The sequence below is a fragment of the Gracilinanus agilis genome, chromosome 3, assembly GCF_016433145.1.
Source record: "Gracilinanus agilis isolate LMUSP501 chromosome 3, AgileGrace, whole genome shotgun sequence".
In the NCBI taxonomy this organism is placed as follows: domain Eukaryota; kingdom Metazoa; phylum Chordata; class Mammalia; order Didelphimorphia; family Didelphidae; genus Gracilinanus; species Gracilinanus agilis.
The window spans coordinates 354,216,367-354,239,401 of record NC_058132.1 but is presented as its reverse complement, the minus strand read 5'-3'; the positions used below and the strand labels follow the sequence as shown (position 1 = coordinate 354,239,401).

The 23,035-nt window shown below is 39.9% G+C and overlaps 1 protein-coding gene across 1 annotated transcript in view; it reads left to right on the top strand.

The window, feature by feature from the left end:
• Nucleotides 1-23,035, top strand: part of LOC123239496 (brother of CDO-like) — a 32,027-nt gene that overhangs the window by 201 nt on the left and 8,791 nt on the right. The window contains exons 2-3 of the mRNA XM_044666776.1: nt 293-571; nt 19,588-19,734. Coding sequence (XP_044522711.1) covers nt 293-571; nt 19,588-19,734 — 426 coding nt within the window. The remainder of the gene's footprint in view (nt 1-292; nt 572-19,587; nt 19,735-23,035) is intronic.

Sequence of the window (23,035 nt, the reverse complement as noted above, 5' to 3'; positions counted from 1 at the left end):
AGAGGTACATGGCTTCCACTAACCTGATCAGACTTGCCCAAAATACAAGGTGGCAAAAAATAATAACAATAACAATGTTATTTAATTTTGTAGCTTTTTAAATTTCTATACAAAGTCCTCCCACTTTTGTTTCCTGGGGTTGGAGAACAGCAGTCACAAAGTTTTTGGAATTATTATAAACAGAATTCTAGTGTTTTTCAAGGACTAGATAGTCTATTACTATTGGTCCATAATGAATTTAACTTTTGACCCCTCTATGGGATTCATCCAGAATTTCCTTTTCTTCTCACAGGTGAAGTCCCTCAGGTGACTGTCCAGCCCACTTCCACGGTCCAAAAGCATGGGGGTCCTGTGATTCTAGGCTGTGTTGTGGAACCACCATGGGTGAACATCACATGGAGGCTGAATGGGAAGGAACTGAACAGCTCAGATGATGCACTGGGGATCCTCATCACTCGTGGAACCCTTGTCATTGCTGCTCTCAACAACCATACCGTGGGTCGTTACCAGTGTGTAGCCAGAATGCCTGCAGGAGCAGTAGCCAGCGTGCCTGCCACAGTGACACTAGCCAGTAAGTACCACCCATCTATATTACCTCCTCTGTCATCATTCTTTCTTTATCCCTCTGCCATTGGTCTATCTTTTGTCTCTGAGTAACTGAGGCAACATCAGTTGGTTTTTCCAAGTCAAGAAAAGACAAATGTCCAGTAGAATTGTAACTAACTAGAATAGTCAGCAGCTGATTTGGGATATGATACACTCAGGGACTTATTTAATATTAACTTTTTATACACGAATTTATATTTAATGCAAAAAATCCATTCTCTATGACACATTGTAATAAGTTTAATTTTGTAAAAAGCCATATCAGGAAGGCTTATAGTATTCCCCAGGCTAGTAATAATGGCCCAAGGTAACAATTTTAAAACCCTGCCTAGGCAATATATTTATCTTGTTTCCCATTCTGCTGGCCTATAACTCTGAAATCATTGCTCTTTGGACTTTAGAGGATTAATTCTACCTTTGACCCATTTGAATGGTAGATCCTATTGGAGACTTACTTCAGAAATCCTCATTTTGTATTCATATCAGTTGTGCTTTGGGGGAAAGGGCAGGGCAAGTGGTAGCAGTATTGGAACTGGTATAATTGCCATGACATACCTCCTTAGCATAAGCACCTGGGTTCTAGTCTACTGGAAACATACCTTGTTTATGAATGGATTTCCTTCTTTTCACTGAACTCCTTAACTTTCTAATAGTACTAGAAATGACTTGAGAGTGCTTACCTATTACTTTACAGGAAAGTGCTACTTTCTCTCCCACCCTGACCAGCTCTTGTGCATTTGTCTCAAGAGTCATATCTGGTTTGGGCAGGCCTCCTCTAACTTCAGAACTTGCCTAAATTCTTTTATTCTCTTAAAGGAGGGAAAGGGAAGCTAGGTAGTGCAGTGTATGGAGCATTGGTCTGGAGTCAGGATGATTCATATTCATGAGTTCAGCTCTGGCCTCAGACAAGTTTTTAGCTGTGTGACCCTGGGCAAGTCACTTAACCCTATTTTCCTTAGTTCCTCATCTAGAAAATGAGCTGGAGAAGCAAATGGAAAAGTACTCCAGCATCTTTGCCAAGAAAACCCTAAATGAGGTCACAAAGGGTTGGAGGACATGACTGAGCAACAACAGAAAGGAAGGGGCTCCTGCTGAATACCTTGAACCCTCAAATTTGATTCTGAAGAATGTAATAGGACAGGAGACATTATTGCATAGAGGAAAAGAGGAGCTGGGAGGCGATAGAGTAGGAGTACTGTAGTCATTTGTGCAGGTCTTGAAAGTTTGTAAAACACTTTACAGACATTCTCCTTTGTAGCCACTAGAGGATATAGGGTTGCAAAGAACTGTTTTAGCCCCAGAAAATTCAGCACAGTTTAAGGACTTGCCCTTCTGCTGGTTATGAGGCTTAAGAGGACAGGCAAACCACAGTTTGAGAGTTAGGCCTTTTGAGTCTCTTCCCTTAGAAAAGTATCAAGTTCATCCATGCTAAACTTGGCAACTTGTGGCTTCAAGGGTGTCCTGTCATTCATACAACAGCCCGGCTTTGGGCTTCGGGGCGTATCATCATCTTCATCATAGTCATGTCTAAGAAACACCAATTAAGTGCCTGTTGGCATGTGCTAAACGCGGCACAAATCAAATTAATATGAAGACAGTTTTGTTGGCCATGCTAATTTCTGGAAATATTAAAGCTATTTTGCTTTAAAACCATCTGCATGTTCCTGGGTGCTCTCAATAGGACACATCAGTCACCCGGAGAAAGGGATTTAAAATGGGGAAGCTGATAGGAGAGGAATGGAAGCTAAAGGATCTCTCCCTGCCTCCCCACCCCCCACTGCTCCTCCCCCCCATTCTCCTCACTAACCCCTGAAACGTGCTCCACAGGAATGCAAAAGGGAGGCTTGAGGCTACATCCCAGCTTTCTTGGAAGACTGTCAGGCCGCCCTGCCCTTTCTCCCTGCAGAAAGGAAGGGTGTGTACACTGCTGTCTCATGTCAAGAAAGGATCCTGAGCGGGAGATGGGTCTTGGGGGACACACACACACACACACACACACACACACACACAGCAGGAGCCACATACATTTTCATCAAGGGGGTAGATGGAGGCTCCTAAATGGAAGAAGTTCATTTCTGTTTATGTCTCTGTTTATAAGCTTGTGTCTCCTGATGAGAAGTAACCAAGTACTTATGCTAGAGGTAAATCTCTGGGTGTGTGTCCCCCTAGAAGAGGTAGAAGGGCACAGAGGGAATCCTCTCACTACCTAGGATTGTGAAGAGAGGGCAATAAGCCATGCTTAGGTAGGACTAATGGAGTATAGCAGGGAACGGATGAGTTTCATATCTATAGCCTGTGAAGCTGAGATCAGAGATAACTTTTCAACTAGAATATTCCTTTTAGATCTGGAGTTCTTGCCTTTTTCTGTATCAGAGATCTCTTTGGGGATCTGAGGTCTAAGGATCCCTTCTCAGAATAATGTCTTTAAATGCTAAAAAAAAATTACATTAAGACACAACATTAAAATAGAATTACAAAGGAAACCAATTATTCTGAAATACAGATCTCAGAATATAAACCCCCCAAACAAGTTTAGGGCCCCAGAGTAAGAGCCCCTGTTTTAGAGGCACCTCCTCTTTCATCCAATCAGAGTCTGTGTTGGAATGGTGCCCTCATAAATAGAAAAGATTAGCTCACCTCTGAATTGTTAATGTGTATCCTGTTGGGATACTTATTTCAGAAATCCCCATATGTATCCATCTGGCCACTTTGGCTACTAAATTGTTGCTTTGGTTGTTGTTTGTTTGAGGTGAAGTGAGGGGGCAAGGGGGGGAGACCTTCATTTGAATCACCCCTTATGCTTTAAGGTGTATCCCTGTTGAGAGAGGCAAATTTACAACCATCATTTAAAAAACAAAATGCCTTGCAATTTCTTTTCACTGGAGCATGGAGGGATCTGCAATTGGCGGGAGGGGACAAAAGAGAGGTTTTGGGAGCTATTCAAAAAGGCAGAAGGAGAAAAGGAGAGGCTTGTGCGAAGGCAGAGCTAGTTTTGTTTTAAAGCCAAGAACTATTGGCTTGTCATTTAGACATTAATCAGAAGTGAAATGTTTAGGCCTGGCTGGAAGGGTAGAAGAGAGCCCGAGAGAGAGAAAGGGAGGATGGGAGGGTGGGGGGAGAGGGGGGGAGAGCTCTGTAATGGAGAAGAGGGAATCAGTGGAGTGGAACTATACCTCCTAAACTTGCAGGCAAGAGTGGGGGTGGCGGGAAAACAGGGGTGGAGGGGTGCTGTCATTGGGTTGATGCCATTGGGGGATTTGGCCTGGACTCAGCAGTTAGATTAAGTTTCTGAGTGCACATTCCAGAGCAGAATGGGGGCTGTGTTTTGCCGGTGGGCTGATGTATGAGGGAGGCTGAGAGGTAGATGGGATTACCAAAAGCATGGTTTTCATTTAGAGGAAAGAAGGAAAGCACCATGCTTACACGCACACACATACATCATTTAAGATTTCTTTTTCCTTTGGCCTCTCCAACATTCTCTCGAATATCTCTCTCCTCAGACAAAGCCATCATTGTTCAAGTCTACCTAGGAGCACACTGCCTTCTGTCCCAAAGTCTTTGGGGATACAGGGGGCTTCGGGTGACCAGGAAGCCAGGGGTCATGCCTACAACCCCTTTCTCTAGAAGGGCTTCCTCAGTAGATAACCTGTGTCATTAGAATGTTTCCAGAGCTGTAGCTTAAGTTAAATTCTTCTGTTCAATTTGTTCAGAATAGCTCAAAAACTTTGAGCGGGAGGAAGAGGAAAAATCAGAGATTCCAGAGAGTATATCACCTATGACTACCATGTCCCACAAAGTTATGGTATCATAGATATACAACTGGAAAGGTCCTTAGAGGTCATCTAGTCCAAAAGCTTCATTTTACAGATGAGGAAACTGAGGTCCAGAGAATTAAGTAACTTACCCCAGGTCACAAAGGCAGTAGAATCGGGATTTGATCTCAGTTCCTATGACTCTTAGGTCACTGCTCCTTTCATTTCATTTAGCATGTTGTCTATTGCTCCATTTGTTTGTCTCTCTTAAAGAAACCCACTCCACCTTTTTTTAATAGATGTCTCTATGTTATGAACATTTTTTAAAAGATATGACATCAGTCTCTTGTTAAATTCCACCCTTTTTTTCCTAGTGACCCACTTGAAGCAACCTAAAACAATTCTTTCTCTTTGAAATACTTTTTCTGTTTTCATCAGTTCACTCCATTTCTCCTCGTTCCCTTAATCTTTGTTCTTAAGAAACAGACACTTAGCTCTGTTAACCTGCCTTTGAAGTTAGTGTATTTTTAATTCTTTAATTCTCTTATTTGTCCTTTGTAGGTTCCGGGTTTCCACAGCCACTGGAGTTAGTTGTGGGTGGTGATGGGTAGGTGGTAGGACTGGATTCAGAAATCTGGTAGCCCAAATGACCTCTTTCTGCACTCATGTGCACACACACACACACACACACACACACACACACACACACACACACACACACTACACCACACCACACCACCCAAGGAAAGCTCTGTGCAATGTAGGTCACTGACCTTAGGTGAGATTCATGCAGATATTTGGTCTGGTTGTAAGCCTGATCTCTATTAGCCCCTCTTAGAACCCCAAGAACTAAACTAAGGTATCTATGGATTGATTCATTCCTCTGCCATGTTGGTAGTATGCCTCCATATCAGCCCTCAGGGATCTCATTTGCAGTTGGAGATACTTGTCTAGTATAGTGCCTTGAACCTGAAGTCTGAGTATAATTGAAGGCATATGGTTTATTCCTGAGCCTTCTCTCCCTCCCTATCGGGCCTTTAAGGATAAAGAAGAGACCAGAAGTGCAGTCCCTGGATTATCATTTTCTCAGCATCAGCAATCATCTGAATCAGTCAGGTTCTTAATCTACCTATAGGAAGAAAATTCTTACCAGCTCCCTTCCATCCCCAAGGGGGTAGGAATCAGGGATAGGCAATTGAGTAGGGAAGGAACAAGACCAAAGGGGCCAGGACCACTTCTCCCAGGATTTTTGTTTCTCACTTCCAGTTTATAACCCATGTCCAGATGTCAACAAGGCTCTTTGTGAGCTGGCAAAAAGAAGGTGTCTGGGTAGCCACAGTTTTTTTTTTCCACTCTTTAACTTTGCATTTAGTTTCATTCATTCAATAAATGTTTATTCACACCTACGCAGTATGAGGCATTCTGAGGCTTTATTATTCTTGGGTCCCTATCCCCCATCTGGAAAATGAAGGCCTTGGGCTTGAGGTGATCTATAAGAGTTCTTTTAATGCTAACTTCTCTGGTGGTTCTTCTTATTCATTGTTGGAAAAACATGAAGCATAAGAAAAAGTAGCCAGTGGGTCCTAGATTTTCAAACTATAATGGACTTTAGAGGTCATCGAGTCCAATTATCTCATTTTATAGATGATACAAATTGAAAAACAGAGATGTTAAGTCACACTGACTTGCCCAGGGTCTCCCATCTAGTAAGTGTCTTCAGTGGGCTTTGAACCTTGGTCTTCCTGACTCTAAGTTCATTGGTGTACTCTGTACCAGCACATATATGCATATACATATATATACACATATATCATATATATATACATATATAGTAAGTGCTTAATAAATGTTTATTGACTGACTACACCACACTGGCATTTCTCATGTTGGCTCACATATTTGCAGAGGGAAGGGGAAGGATTGAGCAAGAGAGGATCAGCAATCTTAGGAAGAGATAAATCTGTTTCCTCTGGATTCAGTGACTTCTTGTACAGATAGGCCCTGACTCAGATGAATATCCTTCCACACCCCTCAATCTGGGCATTTGATGATCCCCACTCAAGAGGGGCAGATATGTATGGAGAACTTACTTTGTATAGCTTCTAGAGCTGCTAGCTTGCCAGTTATATCTGCCACTCATCTAGTCAGAAATGCAAGACAGGAAAATCAGACCCTGGCCCCTCAGGCTAGTAAAGTCATCAAACTGAAGAAAAATTTCCTCTTTGTGCAGCTTTGCTGCCTGGAAATCCCATTAAGCAGTCCCTGGAAAAATCCCTGAGCTGGAAGAAGCAACTAGGAAAGGTTGCAGAGTTTCCTTCCTTGGAAACAAAGTAGTCCTGCCTCTATCTGTTGTCCCTTATCTTCCCTCTCTAAATCCTTTCTAGTCCTTTTTTTGTCTGGGATGGTTTAGGTACATTTTCCTTGGGAGGCAGGATGTCTGACTAGATTTTGAATCTGCACTAATAATGCCTAATTTGGAATCTTCCCTGTTGTAGAATACCCAACCCCAAGAACTTATTTACATTCTTAATTGCTCTAGACAATCCCCCCACCCCTGCAATGTATCTCATATGTCCCAAATCCCTTCTGCATTCTCCTCAGAATAGTTCTGTCTCACCTTAAGTCAGAGATTTTAAACCTGGGGTCCATGGACTCCTAAAGGTCCATAGATAGCTCTCAAAAGGTCCATAAAATTGAATTGGGGGGGGGATAGATTTTTATTTTAATATAATTGAATTCCTTTGTAATCCCTGCATTTTATTTCATGCATTCTGAGGAGTCCATAGGCTTCACTGTTAAAGTGTGACAAACAAATGTTAAAAGCCCCTGCCTGGTCCTTCTTAAACCAAATTATCCTAATTTCTCAAACCTTTCCAACTACCAGTATCCTCTCTCTAAAAATTTCCCATGACATTGACCCATTGCTCTTCAGGTTCTCTTAAGGAAAGAATGGCCTCACTAGTTCCCTACTCTTAGGTTCCATATCTGGGCAATTGAGGAAACTGGCAATCCAAAGACTCACTATATGATATCTATATATATCTCCCAGTGAAATTGCTTGTCAGCTCCAGGAGGGGGAAGGGAAAAGGTGAGGGAGACAACAAGAATCAGGTAACCATGGAAAAAAGTTTAAAATTTTAAGTCAATTAAAAAAAAAACAGACTTACACTATATCCCTGTTTAGAATTCCAAACATGAAGCATTGACTTTCCTCTTCCTTTCTTATGAAACTTGAGCTGATATTTTAGACTTTTGTCTACCATACTACACATTCAGAACCAAAATGCAAAACTTATTTCTCTCCTGGTCACGGCTACATTACTTAGGACAATGGTGAGAAATTTAAATTTCTGCAGTGGGTTCAGTCAAATTCTTAATCTACCTCTAGGAAGAAAATCCTCACTCTACCTCACACCCTACTTTTATAATTTGCTCCCATTTCTTTAATCTTTCCCCATTGAGAACTTTGCAGGCTAAAAGAGGAAACCTAAGAGTTTTTCTTCTTTTCTCCCATTCTCCCCATTCTTTCTGCACCAAATCTGGTCCTGTCAATGACTCCCCCGATAAAACAGAAGGGAAACATCAGCTGCATATTGGAAAAACATTTGTCTACTGGCTTTGACTTTACCAGGAAGCTTGCTCTGGTTATGATGGGCCAGGGTGGGGGTAGGAGACAGCAGGAGGGCAGAGGTGTTGGAGGAGGAATGAAAACACAGGTGGTTTCCCGAGTTTACCGTCTGAAGGGAGATATGTCTGCAAGTGAAATCTGGTGCTGTGCTGAAGATAAAATCAGCAGTTAGGCTTAGACACATTTATTGCAGTTCAGTCAAAAGATAATAATGATATTTAGTTAAAATGTGATATGTGATTAGGATGTCTTCAAACAAACGATATTTTCCCCTTTACTTTTCTGATATAGCTTCTATTTGGAGTAATAGAAAGGAAATGAGCTTCACCAGCCTGAGATATATGCTCATACCCTTTCTAAGGGCTTTTCTCTCTCAAGGACACTTTTGTGCCACCCTCTCTACTCCTCCATTTCCAAGCTTGACCACCATACTCACATACATGTAATGCTCCTAGAGTGTAGACATTCCCCACATGCACCCCTGAAGCACAAACACTATTTTCTGAACAAGGAGAATAGGGAAATCCCCAGAGGAAGCCAAATCAGATCCAAGAGAGACCAATGAACAATTCTAGGAGTACTTTACAAGAAATTACAACCACAATAAGGGTTTTGCTATTGTTGTCCTCATCAAAGGAAGAAAACTGGCTAGATAATCAGCTGAATATTGATCCAACTTCTTGTGATCACCACAGCTTGGTGAATCTCATCCATATTTGATTGTCGCCATATAAGCATAGGCACAGAATTTGAAAGTTAGAAGATACCCACAGAGATTATCTAGGCTAACCTTTACATAAGAGGAATTTCCACTATAACAAATGGTCATCCAGCTACCCAAAGACCTTTAAAGATTAGTGTGGCATAAAGGTGAGAACCTCAGCTACATGAGAGCAATTGGAGGTGGGGAGAGAACTAAGTGCTAACAGGAAGACCAGAAGCCTAAATCATGTTACTCTCAGAGATGAAAAAGAGATAGCAGATGGACTAAAATAAATTTATTTGCCTTGGTATTTATTAAAGAAGACCTTAGAAGGATTCCCAGTATCCCTTATTGTTTAGAGATAAAGAGTAAAAAGGAGGTATTAGAATAAATAGTGGTAAGCATATCAGATAGTCTACATGTGATTGATGAACTAGTTATCAATGAAGTGCCAGGACCAGATGACATTCATCCATATGAGATGGGTAAGAACTAAAGAGTAAATAAGAATATAGAACTGGTATGTGACCAAAATGCATCCCCTATCATTAGAATTAGTCTGTCCGATATAAGAAAAGTTAGAAAGAATTATGAGATTATTAGTTTCTTAGATGAGTTCCAAAGGAGACTCAGTAAATTGGAATCATAATACAGAGGGTGATAAGGGTTGGGAGAAGGCCTAGAAAAATGATTGGATCGAAGAGAGGCCGTTTTATGGAGACAAGGTAAAAACAACAATGACAATATCAAAAAAAGAATAAGACACTTTAGTATGAGAAGGTAGAGAATGAGAAAAGATATCGTAAAAGTTTATAAAAACTTCAAAGATACAGTGGGAGTGAACATAGACTTGTTTACCAAGTCTCAATATGTTGGAATCACATGCCATATCATGAGGCTTATACCAGGTAAATTAAAGAAAAATGTTTAAAGTATTTTACTTAGCAAGGAATACACTCTCTGCATACGAAGCATGCACTGGTGCCAGTAGGTAAAGGTCTATTGTATAGGTATTTCTAAGCAGTTAAATTGGTGATGGGTAGAGTGCTGAACAAAAACAAATGACAAGTTTAAATCTTGCTGCAGATACCTCCTGGCTATATGACTTTACCTCTCTCAGGCTGTTTCATCATCTGCTAAATGGGGATAGTAATAGCACCTCTTGCATAGAGTTGTTGAAAGGATTGAATGAGATAGAGTTTTTTTTCAGACCTTAAACTATATAAATGCTAGTTATTATCATTGTTGGTCATCAGTCTAACTCAGTACAACAGTTCCTTTACTCTTTGAATAATACCCCTCTTCCCCTCCCCACACAGATTGTTTGACTGGAACGTTTGACTCTCTTGTGTGCCTATATGAATGTCTCAAGATTTGCCATTTTCTATTTTTTTCTCTTTCTCTTTATGCACAATCCCTGCCAGCATTGCTTAAGGCCACACCAGGATCCAGTTTGGGCCATGATTAATCCAGACCACCAAGATGCACATTAATTTTCCCACTGCTAAGTTTATAGCTTATATTTGGTTGATCAGTGAAACATGCATTATGTGGGTTTCAGGCAAGAAAAACATTTTTTCATCTCTTTTTTCTCTGTAGTATATTTTTTCCAGTCATTTCATTCCTTGATCAAATCCAAAAGAAACTCTCCATCCTGCTGACCAACCCCACCTCATAGCAACACTCAAAGAGTTGGATGAACAAGATGTTCTACAGACATCTTCTGCATTAAGAGTTAACCTTCACTTGGCTTCAATACCCAGTGGAAACATGGCTCTCGTCCTTGACTTGTCTTAAAAGATTAATCACATCTTAGTTCTCTACTATGCTTTTTAAAAATTATTTTTGCTTTAAGAAAGCCAAGAAATTCCTGAAATGTCAAGTCACCTCCCTGCAAATCGTTTTATGACTTTGTAAAACCTTCTCTTTTCTTTCTTGGTCTCTCAATTCTTAACATTTGTTCTTTTCTATTCTCTCTTTCATCCCCAAGATTCCTTCACTGTTCAGATCGAAGTGCAAGATAAAGTAATAGCTAACATTTATATGTGCTTTCAAGTTTGTGGAGCACTTTACAAATACTATCCTTTCACCATTTTTTCCTCTCTGTAATCCTGGGTGGTAGGTGCTCTTATTGTCTCCATTTTATAGATGAGGAAACTGAGGACTACAGTGATTAAGTGGCTTGTCCAAGATCACACAGGATCTAGTTTGCCATTTAGCTGTCTCAAGATGCATCTTAGCACAGTATAGAGAGCTGTCTAGGAAACTTTATGTCGGTTTGACAAGACTTTTCTTTTTGAATTTGGGAAAACAAGCAAATTAGCAAGGAAGCCTTGACTTAATCAGAAAATTTGACAAGATATGACACATTTCCATGGCTGTCAGGGAGAGAGCTTTGCAGTTAACATTGTCTTGGTAGCAACAGAGCTGGTTAGAAAACCCTTCTGAGATCAGTCCTCTGGATCTGCACAGGGGCAAAGCATAACCACCTGCTCCTAGTCTTGTTTTCTGAGCATCTCTGCTGATCCATTCTGACCTGACACAGTTATGGTGTCCACACATGACCATCTTGGTTTTACTGAATGGTGATTTCTTTGGCTTTTGGGAAGCTATTTAAAGAGGCAGTCCAGGTTAATAGAGGGAAGGCTGGATTTGCAGTTAGGAAGACCTGAGTTCAAATCTCATATCACAGCTATGTGATCTTGGGAAAGTTACTTAAAACGTCTGAGCTCCAGGCAACTTTTTACTAAATTGTAGACTATACAAGAGAAAAGAGTTTCCACACAGTTTGAAAGCTGTGATGTATAGAATGTCTTTCGGTTCTGCCCTATTGTTTGGCTACAAATAATGGTAATAGCGCTCCATAGGATCATAGATTTAGAGCTAGATTCAGATTTAGAATTTAGATCATAGAATTAGAAAGGACCTTAGAGGCCATCAAGTTCAACTTTCTTTTTACAGATGGAGAAACTGAGGCATACTTGCCGAGGTCCCTTAACAGCAAGATGTTGGAGAAAGGATTTGAACACAGGTCTTCTAGACCCCAAATTCATGTTCTGTCTACCATTATACTAAGAAGTGAACTTCCTGAAATTTCCAAAATAGTGCCCTAGCCCACAAAAAGAAAAATCTAGGTGGCTTTAAATTCAAGCCTTTTTTCCACTTTATGTGATGTTATAGTTTCTCAGTATCAATCATCAGAGTTATTGTTGCTATGTTTTCACCTAACCTAATCATTTCCTAATAATACTTTTACATGGACATCATTATTCATGGGATCATATAGCCCAATCTTTGCTTTTTTTTTTTTATGTTGTTAGGTTTATTTTATTTTATTTAAAAATTTTTTTCCATGGTTACATGATTCATGTTCTTGCTCTCTCTCCCCCCAAATCCCCACACCCCCCCAGTAGCCAACGCACATTTCCACTGGTTTCTTCCTGTGTCATCGATCAAGACCCATTTCCATATTATTGACAATTGTTCTAGGGTGGTCATTAAGAGTCTATATCCCAAATCGTGTCCGCATCAACCTATGTGTTCAAGCAGTTGTTTTTCTTCTGTGTTTCCACTCCTGCAGTTCTTCCTCTGAATATGGGTAGTGTTCTTTTCTATAAATCCTTCAGAATTGTCCTGAGTCATTGCATTGCTGCTGGTACAGAAGTCCATTACATTCGATTTTACCACAGTTTATCAGTCTCTGTGTACAATGTTCTTCTGGCTCTGCTCCTTTCACTCTGCATCAATTCCTGGAGGTTTTTCCAGTTCACACAGAATTCCTCCAGTTCATTATTCCTTTGAGCACAATAGATTCCATCACCAGCATATACCACAATTTGTTCAGCCATTTCCCAATTGACGGGCATACCTTCATTTTCCAGTTTTTTGCTACCACAAAGAGCGCAACTATAAATATTTTTGTACATGTCTTTTTCTCTATGATCTCTTTGGGGTACAAACCCAGCAATGTATGGCTGGATCAAAGGGCAGGAATTCTCAAATCTTTTCTTTTTACAGATAGGGAAACTGAGGAATGGAGGGATTAAGTGATTTGCCCAGGGTACACAGCTAGTAAATATCTAAGGTGAGATGTGAACCCAGGTTTTCTTGCCTTCTAGCTCAATGACTTCTTCACCATGCTATGTTGAACTTAGTGTTATTGATCAGGAAACTGAGGCATGAAGAATTTTGTGGAATGACCATTTAGATGACCAAGTAGAAAATTAGAGACAGATGACCTCATTTCTATTTCTGAATCCCAGTCGTGTTGATTTCCCACTGTTGTGATTGTTCAGTTGGTTCAGTAGTACCCGACTCTTCATGACTCCATTTGGGGTTTTTTAAGCAAAGAACTAGAGTGATTTGTCATTTCTTTCTTCTAGCTTATTATGTTAGAGATGAGGTAAACAGGGTTAAGGGGCTTGCCCAGGATCATACAGCTTATGTGTGATCCCAGATTTAAACTCAGGTCTTCTGGACTCCAGGTCTGGCACTCTAACCACTGCACTCCCCAGCTACCCCTATTTCTCATTACGTTATGCTATATGCCTTGATTTAGAGTGCTACAGGCTTAGCTGATTTAGCTGGCTTTCTGCAGAAGGGAATTGTAAAGAACTGGGAGGAAAATGAAAACAATGTTTCCAGTAATGGAAAGCTCCAGAATAAGCCTTCCCAAGGTTTCTAACCTGGCAAAGCCCTGAACAGACATGTTGATGCCTGAAGCCTCTGTTGGTGGAGTTATAGAACTATCAGTCAATGGAGAAACATGCCATGGGCAATGTTGCTGCTTCCCGGTCCAGAGAGCATTGCTAAACAAACCCCTTGTGGGGATGCCACAGTTTGATGGATCTGATCCATACCTGACCAGAAGCAGAAGCACAAGCATGCCACATGAGGTGCGAGAGTCCTGGGAGCAGGGAGGAAAAGTAGTAGGGGGAAGATGAGAGTATTAGTGAAAGATGAGCAAGTGGGGAACCACGGTCATCTTGAGGAGTAAGAGCTAATGTAGAAGGAGTCACTGCTAGTTGCTTTTCAGCTTTAAGATGATGGTACTGGTTTACTCCTGGTACTGGTTATTTGTTTATCTAGAAATGAACTTTAACTCACAATTCTGGGAGAGGAGGCAGCAAGCATGAAGGGAGGCAGGAAGGGAAAAGGAAATTCTGCTTTAAAAGTGAGTTGTTGCTATGTTTGTGCAACACAGTCAAATCCTGAGTAGCAAAAAGGGATCTGACATTGTAGATAAGTCCTTAGCAGTTACCTGAAGCTCTTGAAAGCTAAATGATTGGTTCAGAGTCCAGATCTAGCAAGTATCAGAGGCAACTCTTTGAAACCAAGCACTCTAGCCACTATGCTGCATTGTTTTTAACAAAATTCTTACTTTCTGTCTTAGTAACAACTCTAAGGCTTAGGGACAAAGACTAGGCAAATGGGGTCAAGTGACTTGCCCCGGGGACACATAGCTAGGAAGTGTCTGAGTTCATATTTGAAACCAGGTCCTCCCAACTCCAGGCCTGGCACTCTGTTTCCACTGTGCCACTTAACCACCTCCCACATTATTTCTTCAGTGATAAGATAGCTCCTCCCAATAAAAACAAAAACAAAACCCAGCCAATGTCATATGATATATGAAAGTGATGGAGAAGGAGAAGAAAAGATGGCAGAGCAAAAATGAGACTGTGAATGAGCTGAGTAACTAGTATTAAATTCATGAAAACTGGAGGATTTGAATTTATGACTTAGATTCACTAGCTCCAATTTATTCTGCATATATCTTATTTGTACATATTCATTTGCATGTGGCCTTCCCCTTTGGACTGAGAGCTCCTTGAGAGCAGGGACCTTTATTTTTTATTCTCTTTTTTGTCTCCATCATTTAATGCAATGTCTGGAACCTAGTAGTTGCTTAATTAGTGCTTCTTGACTTAATAACTGTTTGATTTTTTTTAAAGAATATTTTAACATCATGTATCTCCATAGAATTAATGCCCATAATTAAGTGTTTAATCTACTTTTGAGCTGAAATGGAGCATAAAGATTGTTTCATACATGGAAAATTGAAGGATAGAAGTTAAGTGACCTAGCTAGTAAATGCCACTGACAGGATTTGAACCCTGGTCTTCCTGTTTCCAAGTCTAGCATTCTGGGTACTCAGCCATACTGCCATAGGCAAAACTCTATACACTTTGTAGTCTTGCCTATAGCCTTGATGGTGGCAGCTACCCACGTGGCACTGACAGTCATCCCACTGCCAACTTTGGCACCCTTCCATGGGTTTCCCATGCCTAGCATACTATATAAATGTGAACCAGGGCACCATGTAAATTGAAACATTCATTGCGCTATATAAAACTTGTACACATGAATCAGTATAACCCCACACTGTGAAATTGGGAGTTCAGCTATAATTGTACATGTGTCATGTTACCTTGGAATGTAAACTCCTGGAGGGTAGGAACTGTGCCAAATATGATGCCCAGTATGCTGTATGTTCTTGGTAAATATTAAGTGACCACAACAAAGACCAGAGAAAGGGATGGTCCCCAAAGACTGCTGTGATACATGTCATGTGTTAAGAATTGAAAAACCAACATAAGATGGCATGTAACCATTTGATTAATGTGGACTAGTTAATAAATGGAGCTGGAAGAATGCACAAAGGGAGGATACAAAGGACAGAAGGGAGAGGGAAGGAAAGAGATTGATGCTGTAAAAACATTCTTCTAATGGATTTCTCAAATGTACTAGCACTCAGGCAAAGGCAGGTGTCATGTTAGATGATTTTTCCATGAAATCTGATCCATCGTTCTGTCTAGCATTCTGCTTTGGTCATTATTCCCCAAAATAGTAGCCCAAGTGAGGACAGAGACCACACTGGTCAAACAGCATAGCAAACAAAAGACTTTGGGCTAGAGCCTGGTTTTCTTCATATGCTGCCAACTTCATCTTCTTTCTTCATTTGCATCTGCCCTATAGCTGATTAGACAGTCATGTATTCCCAGGAACTTCCCTGTCCCCTCTCCATTTGCCTTTTCTCCTTGTAACACTAGAAAAGCAGGAGGAGGGTATTTAATTTAGGTACACTGATAATCACTTTACTACTCTGTCTTTTATCATTTAGAGACTTTACATTTTATCTTAGGCAGCCAAATTAGACCCTTTTTTTCCCTCAGGGAAGTGACTATTGTGTTGGTGATTTTTTTTTTTAGCCTGAAAGGCTACACTGCCAGGTGGCACATGAGGACAGTTGAAAACCAAGTTATAGTATCCTTCTGCCTCACCTGCCCTGTCTGTCATGGACATATTGGCACCAGAACAGAAAAGATGATTTTTCTTTTCTTTCCTTTTTTTTTTTGGTAAGGTAAAGAGTGCAACTTAATACATTTCCATCTGAATGGACAGATTCTGCATTATTCTGAATAATACCAAAGTAGTGGAGGTAGACTCTAGAAAGAAGTGATTGGAGTTTTTTCTCTTGTTAGGGCTCTAGGGAAGCCCAGGTTGTGTGATCTGTTGCATGATCCCCTCTACCAGAATTTGCATGGTCAAATGGTTCTTCATGCCTCAGGAAAGCCTTCAAGTGCAATGTGTCAGGAAAAAACACATTGTTGTTAAGGTGTGGATGACACTGGTGCCAAACTCATTTAGGTTGCTCATCTTTCCCTCACAGAATGATCTGCTGAGTTTGTATTTATTTTAGCTCCAAGCAAATTTTTTTGGAACAGTCTGTGTGTGTGTGTGGGTGCACACACAATTCTGGTGGGGTGTTGTTGGATTTATCAGACCATGAAAGAAAGTACCTCTCAGCCATTAAGGAATGTTTTAGGTGCCCATAAAGCTTCAATAATTCAAAACTTGCTTTGTTTGGAGCCTCCCATCTTGGCATGTACCACTTGCACCATCCTGAAGAAGGATTAATACCTCTACCAAAAAAAAATGTATTTGCTTTGAAAAAACAAAGTTCCGGATATTTCACTAGAATACTTTGAGCATGGTTCCTCATCTCTAAGAAAGACCCTCTCATTTTCCCAGGATGAGAAGTTCTCAAACATTATTGTTAAATTCATTGAGCAAGTATTTACTGAGGGCAGATGTCATACTTAACACTATGCTAGATGTAATGGGATATACCTTTTAGAAGCTTACCATCTCTTGGGGAAAACAAGACATAAATACATAAAAAAAGTTAAAGGACAACAAAACACCAAGGATTACTATATTACTAAGAGAGAATATTTGAAAGATGGAATGTTGACAGCATTAGCATGAATCACTGAGGGTTGCTGGGTGATAGAAACTCAGTTTCACAGTTCAGCATTTATTAAGGAGCTAGACAGCCTAGAAGGATGGAACATTAGATCCACCTGAGTTCAAATCTAGCCTACAACAATCACTAGCTCTGTGACACTGAGCAAGTCATAATCTCTATTTGTTTCAATTTCCTCATCTATGAAATGAAGATAATAACAGCACTTCCATAGCTTGTCATAAAATGAGATAATATTTGTGAAGTGCCTGGCAAGTCTTAAAGCACTATACAAATGCTATTATTATTATGCAGTACAATGCTGTCAGTCAACCAACAAGCATCTATTAAACTATTATTACACTGGGTCAAAAAACATCAGACGCAACTGAAAATGACTGAACAACAATAGCAGCCACATTTATCCAAAGGTGGACAGAACACACTATTCAATCAATTGGGAAACGTATTATGTACCTACTATATACCAAGCACCACAGAACCTATGAGGACTTTAGAGGTCGTCAAGTAACAATTCACACTGTAAAGTGTGCTTGGGACAAAGACTGGAATTCAGAAACCAAAATGTTTTACTTTTCTAAACAGGAAGGATGATAGTCTTTAGGTTATGACATTCCCATTAAGTGGGAAATCACCTGAAACATCTTAGGGCCCTGATCTCATTGCTTTGGTGTAGTGCCTGTGGTCCTGAATTTGGTAATTACTCTCTGGTCTTTAGTGAGAAATCTGACTTCATGCCTGCCTATGGCCTTCTCTAGGGCTAGAGGGGAAAAACAATAAGAGCAGGTATTATCATGTAGTCATATCACAATAAACTCTGATGATATCACTTCTTATGAGCTAAGAAGAATGTGGTATTGACAGCACCTGGCTAGGATATTTCCAGTTTGAAAAAAATAGCAACAGCATCAATACCTTCAGGACATCAAAATCTTTGTCAGGGGATGTGGGAGAGAGGAGGCAAAGGAGAAAGGGGGGAAAGAGGAAGAAGACAGCAGAGGAAGAAGACTATAAACTGTAAGGTTTGCAGAACACTTGACATGTCATCTCATTTGGTCCTCATAAAAACTGTGAGTTAGTTTCTGTTTTTACATATGAGAAAACAGACCGTGTATGCCCATGTGTGTGCATGCATGTGTGTCCCTTATATTATTGTATATAATATATTCATATATATGTATATATTCATATATATATACATGTGTAAATATGGGATTCCCTCAAGGAAGGGCAGGTGAAGTCTCTTTACGCCTCAGCTTCATCTTTTTTAAAAGGTGACAAAAGATTGCACAAGAGATTCATATGTTACTCATTTTATTTTAAAGATTTGCTCCTCCACTTCCCAACTTTCCACTCCATAGTCTTTCAAGAGATGTTTTTACAATGTGGCCACTTTCGTCCAGATGAGCCCCCTTCTCTCTCATGCTTAAAAGATTGACCTCTCCTTTATTCAGCCTAGTGAGAACCGGCTAGACAGGTACTTATAAACTTCATTTACCTAAAATGAGAGTAATAGACACTGGCCTCTCCTCTCTCACAGCTCACCCATCCCCAATACCTCAGAGAACATCAGCAATTTTTCCATCTCTCCTAGGAGAGGGTTCATTCATGCTGATTACACTATTCGCATGTGTCGAGACTTTGAGGACATTTCATATGTAGCCCTTGTATGATGGGGAAAGCCCTGGATCAGGGAACTTAATGATAGAAAGGTAGAAGGTAGGTTTAGTTGCCAGCTCTATAGATTCCTAATGGTGTAATCCATTAGGAAGAAAGGAAGGACAGAGAGGGAAAGCGACTTAACATTGAGCCTTTGAGCCTTAATTTTCTCATTTATAAAAAGGAGATGATACTATTTCCCATGCTTATCTCCCGGGATTTTTATAAAGATCAAATGAGATAATATAAGCAACAGGTTTTGCAAAGTATAAAGTGCCATATAAATTTGAGCTATTATTACATTGTTGGTATTGCAATTATAATAATAACTGGACTACTATCCTAGTTGTAACTTGAGCAGAATCTCAGGTCTGATAGCTTTCTCTATTGAGGCCTGGGAAGAAAGCCTAAGAAATATGTTCCAGGCTAGCCTAAAGAAGAGAGAAAATTCATCCTATTCTTAATTTTGTTTTTTATTTAAACTCTATGGGTTTATCTAATCCATATGGCAATGTGTGCTTTGGAAAACAGACAATTTCCAAAATGGTTAAGAAGATTGTTTTGGATAAGGGTTAAAAAAAAAAAGCTACTTCCTTCCTTTCTGATCTATATAATGGAAAAGGCAGATATCTAGTATAGGTGTCAGCCTCCTGATTTACTCCCTTCTTAGCCTCTCCCTGTACTCCCCATTGGCTAAATTTAACTATACTTAGGGGAGTTTTCCTTAAATGATAAGGTTCAATGCATATAGCCCTGTAAACTTTGGAGATAGTAAATTATGACATTTTCAAACCTGAAACCCAGACTTCCTGCCATATGTCCTAAGTATGATATAAATTGATTTTTAAAATCCGGCTGAAATACATCAAGAGTTAAAGATGTGGGGGGGTCTTTTTTCTTTTTTTTTTTAGTTTCTCGAATGTCTACATTTTCCAAAAAAACCCAACCCCATACTTTCCCTTATTTTTTATAGATCTCCAGGACTTCAAGTTTGATGGCCAGCATATTATTGAGGTGGATGAAGGGAATACAGCTGTCATTGCCTGTGACCTTCCAGAAAGTCATCCAAAAGCCCAGGTTCGCTACAGTGTCAAACAAGAATGGCTGGAAGCCTCTAGAGGTAAGTAATAGGGAGAGTGGCTGGGCTGTAAGCAGCCAACCTTCCCTGTGGTCTTGCTGCTCTTTATCTTTTTTTTTTTTAATAATTTTTATTTTTTAGAAAAGTTAACATGATTACATGATTCATGTTCTTACTTTCCCCTTCATCACCCGACCTCCTCCCCCCCCTCCCATAGCCAATGTGTATTTCCACTGGTTTTAACATGTGTCATCAATCAAGACCTATTTCCAAATTGTTGATAGTTGCACTGGTGTGGTAGTTTCAAGTCTACATCCCCAATCATGTCTGCCTCAACCCATGTGTTCAAGCAGTTGTTTTTCTCCTGTGTTTCCACTCCTGCAGTCCTTCCTCTGAATGTGCGTAGCTTTCTTTACCATAAATCCCTCAGAGCTGTCTGTGTCATTGCTTTCTGCTGGTACAGAAGTCCATTACATTCGATTTTACCACAGTGTATCAGTCTCTGTGTACAATGTTCTTCAGGCTCTGCTCCTTTCACTCTGCATCAATTCCTGGAGGTCTTTCCAGTTCACATGGAATTCCTCCAGTTTATTATTCCTTTTAGCACAATAGTATTCCATCACCTTGCTGCTCTTTATCTTAAGGTCCTTAATAGTGATCTCAGTACTGCTTTTCTGCTAGATTTATCCAAATCCCTAAAACACTTAACGATTTCCTCCTCACCCAAATCTCCACAGTGAATTTGAGTGTCTCTATAATATGCTGATGGCATTTATTTAATTCAGTGGTTCCAATCTCTCTGATATCTAGTTCATATTCTCATAACTGCCTAAATTATTTTCTTGACACTCAGATGTGATGATGTCAATCTTGTGCTCAAGAATCTTTTTGTTATTGTTTAGCCATTTTTCAGTGTCTGACTCTTTGTGACCCTATTTAGGGTTTTCTTGGCAGAGATGCTGGAGTGGTTTGCCATTTCCTTCTCCAGCTCATTTCACAGATGAGGAATTAAGAAAACAGGGTTAAGTGACTTGGCCAGGGTCACACAGCTAATAAGTGTCATGCCAGATTTGAACTCAGGAAGAAGAATCTTCCTTGACTCCAGGCTCAGTGCTCTATCCACTTCACCTACCTTACTTCCCAAGAATCTGTGCTGGCCTTCTCTTGTCTTGAGAATAAAAGACAAACTTCAGTCCTCATTCTGGCTTTGCTTTTTAGGCTTATTAATGCTTATTCCCTCTCATGCACACTATAGTCTAGCCAAATTCAGTATCTCTGTGTTATTATCCCCTTATGCTTCAAGTCTACCACTTTGAATCCTGAGCTTATGTTCAGGACATAACTCAGATTTCATTTCCTCCAGGAAGTTCTTGACCTTTATAGTGTCTTCTCTCAGACTATTTACTTAGCTGCTTCCATGTTGTATACCTCATAGGACAGGGAATATTGTTTTCAAATGTTAATCCTTAGTGCTTGGCATATTGTAGGTGCTCAGTGAGAATTTGTCAAATTACATTGAACTTAATTGAAAACTCCACCCCTTGATTGACCTAGAGAACTTGAGTTTGCCTACTTTTCTAAACATTTTCCCAAAGACAATGTCAGCCATTTGGGTGTTCTGAATAATAACTCTATATTTTTGCCATGTGATCCTCCTTGGCCCTTTCACTAATGGATTTGGGTTATTTTTTGTGAATTTTCTCCATTCATGTCAGACCTTCCAACCAGGAAAATATGTTTTACTTCCCAGATTGTTCTGTCTCCTCTTCCCCTACCACCCCCATCCCCACTAATCCAGCTACCATTCATGATTTAGAGACTATTACTTGGAAGTGAATCTAACTTCTGCATAGGATTGTAAGACATAAAACTATATCTAGTTGTCTCACAGGGTTGTTGTAAGAATCAAATGAGATAATAATTATAAGTACTTAGTCAAGAGTCTGGCATGTAATAGACACTGTTGTTCAGTCCCACTGCTTCTCCCTACCTTTTTTAAGAGATGAGGAAACTGAGACCTGAAGTGACTTATTTCAGAAGTAAAAAAGCAGAGTCAACATTCAAACCCAGATTCTCTGATGCCTGATAAATATGGGACTTTTTCCTCAGGACACAAAAGACTGAAGTCAATTTTGTTATCCCATAGCTGCTAGAACTTCATGATCATTTCCTTTATTTTCTTTTTAAGAGCTTTATTGCTTTCCTTTTGTTTTCTACATCATGGTCATTGCTGATTGATCATTTTTAAATGGCAACGAAATGGGTGTGTATCGATTGAGTAATGGTTGAATAAATTGTGGTATATGGATGTAATGGAATATTATTGCACAGGATCAGCAAATATGAGGGATTCTCAGGAATATAGAAAGTTTTGTATAAAGTGATGCAAAACACCCTCCAACACACAAACACATACACATATACCGTAGAATGTATCTTCCTTGTAATGAAGAAAAACACTTAAACAAAGCCTTCTGACAGAGTGACCACTTATAGCAACATCCACCAAGTCCCATACCCATAACCCCCCTTTTTTTGACTAAGAGGAAGATGTGTTTCCTTATCGTTTTGTTCATTGGAGTTCAGTGGAGTTCTACTGCCCTAAAATGTCATCCATGACGTTATCATAGTCCTTGTGAATAACATTCTCTTGTTTCTGCTTTCTTTTCTTTGTATCACTTTATGCAACTCTTTCCAGATTTCCATCAATCTCTCAACTCGTTTCTTATGGTGCAATACTTTTCCATTATACTTATATACCAGTTTGTTCAGCAATTACCCAATCAATGCATACCCATTTTGTTTCCAGTTTTTTACCATCAATCAATCAATAAGCATTTATTAAGTGTTTACTCTGTGCCAGGAACTATGCAAAGCACTCAGGATACAAAGAAAGAACAAAAACAGCTTCTTGAAGGCTGTTGGGAATCTTTTTCCTTTTTTTTAAATCCTTACCCTTTCTCAAAACTAAGTATTGGTTCCAAAGTGGAAGACTGGCAATTGAGTCTAAGTGAGTTGCCCAGGGTCACACAGTTAGGAAGTGTCTGAGGCTAGATTTGAACCTAGGGCCCCTTATATCCGTGCCTAACATTCTGTTCTCTGAGCCATCTTCTGCCCCTGCTATGAAGCTTTTGTGATATGACGTTTCTTTCTTTCTACATTAACCTTAGAAGTACACAAGTAGAGTAGTAGACAGAACACTGGCTTATCTTTCCGAGTTCAAATCTGTCCCCTGACACTTCCTAGTTACATGACCCTGGGTAAGTCACTTAATCCTATTTGCTTCGGTTTCTTCAAATGTAAAAAGAGACTAAATCTAGAACCTACCTCACAAGGTTATTGT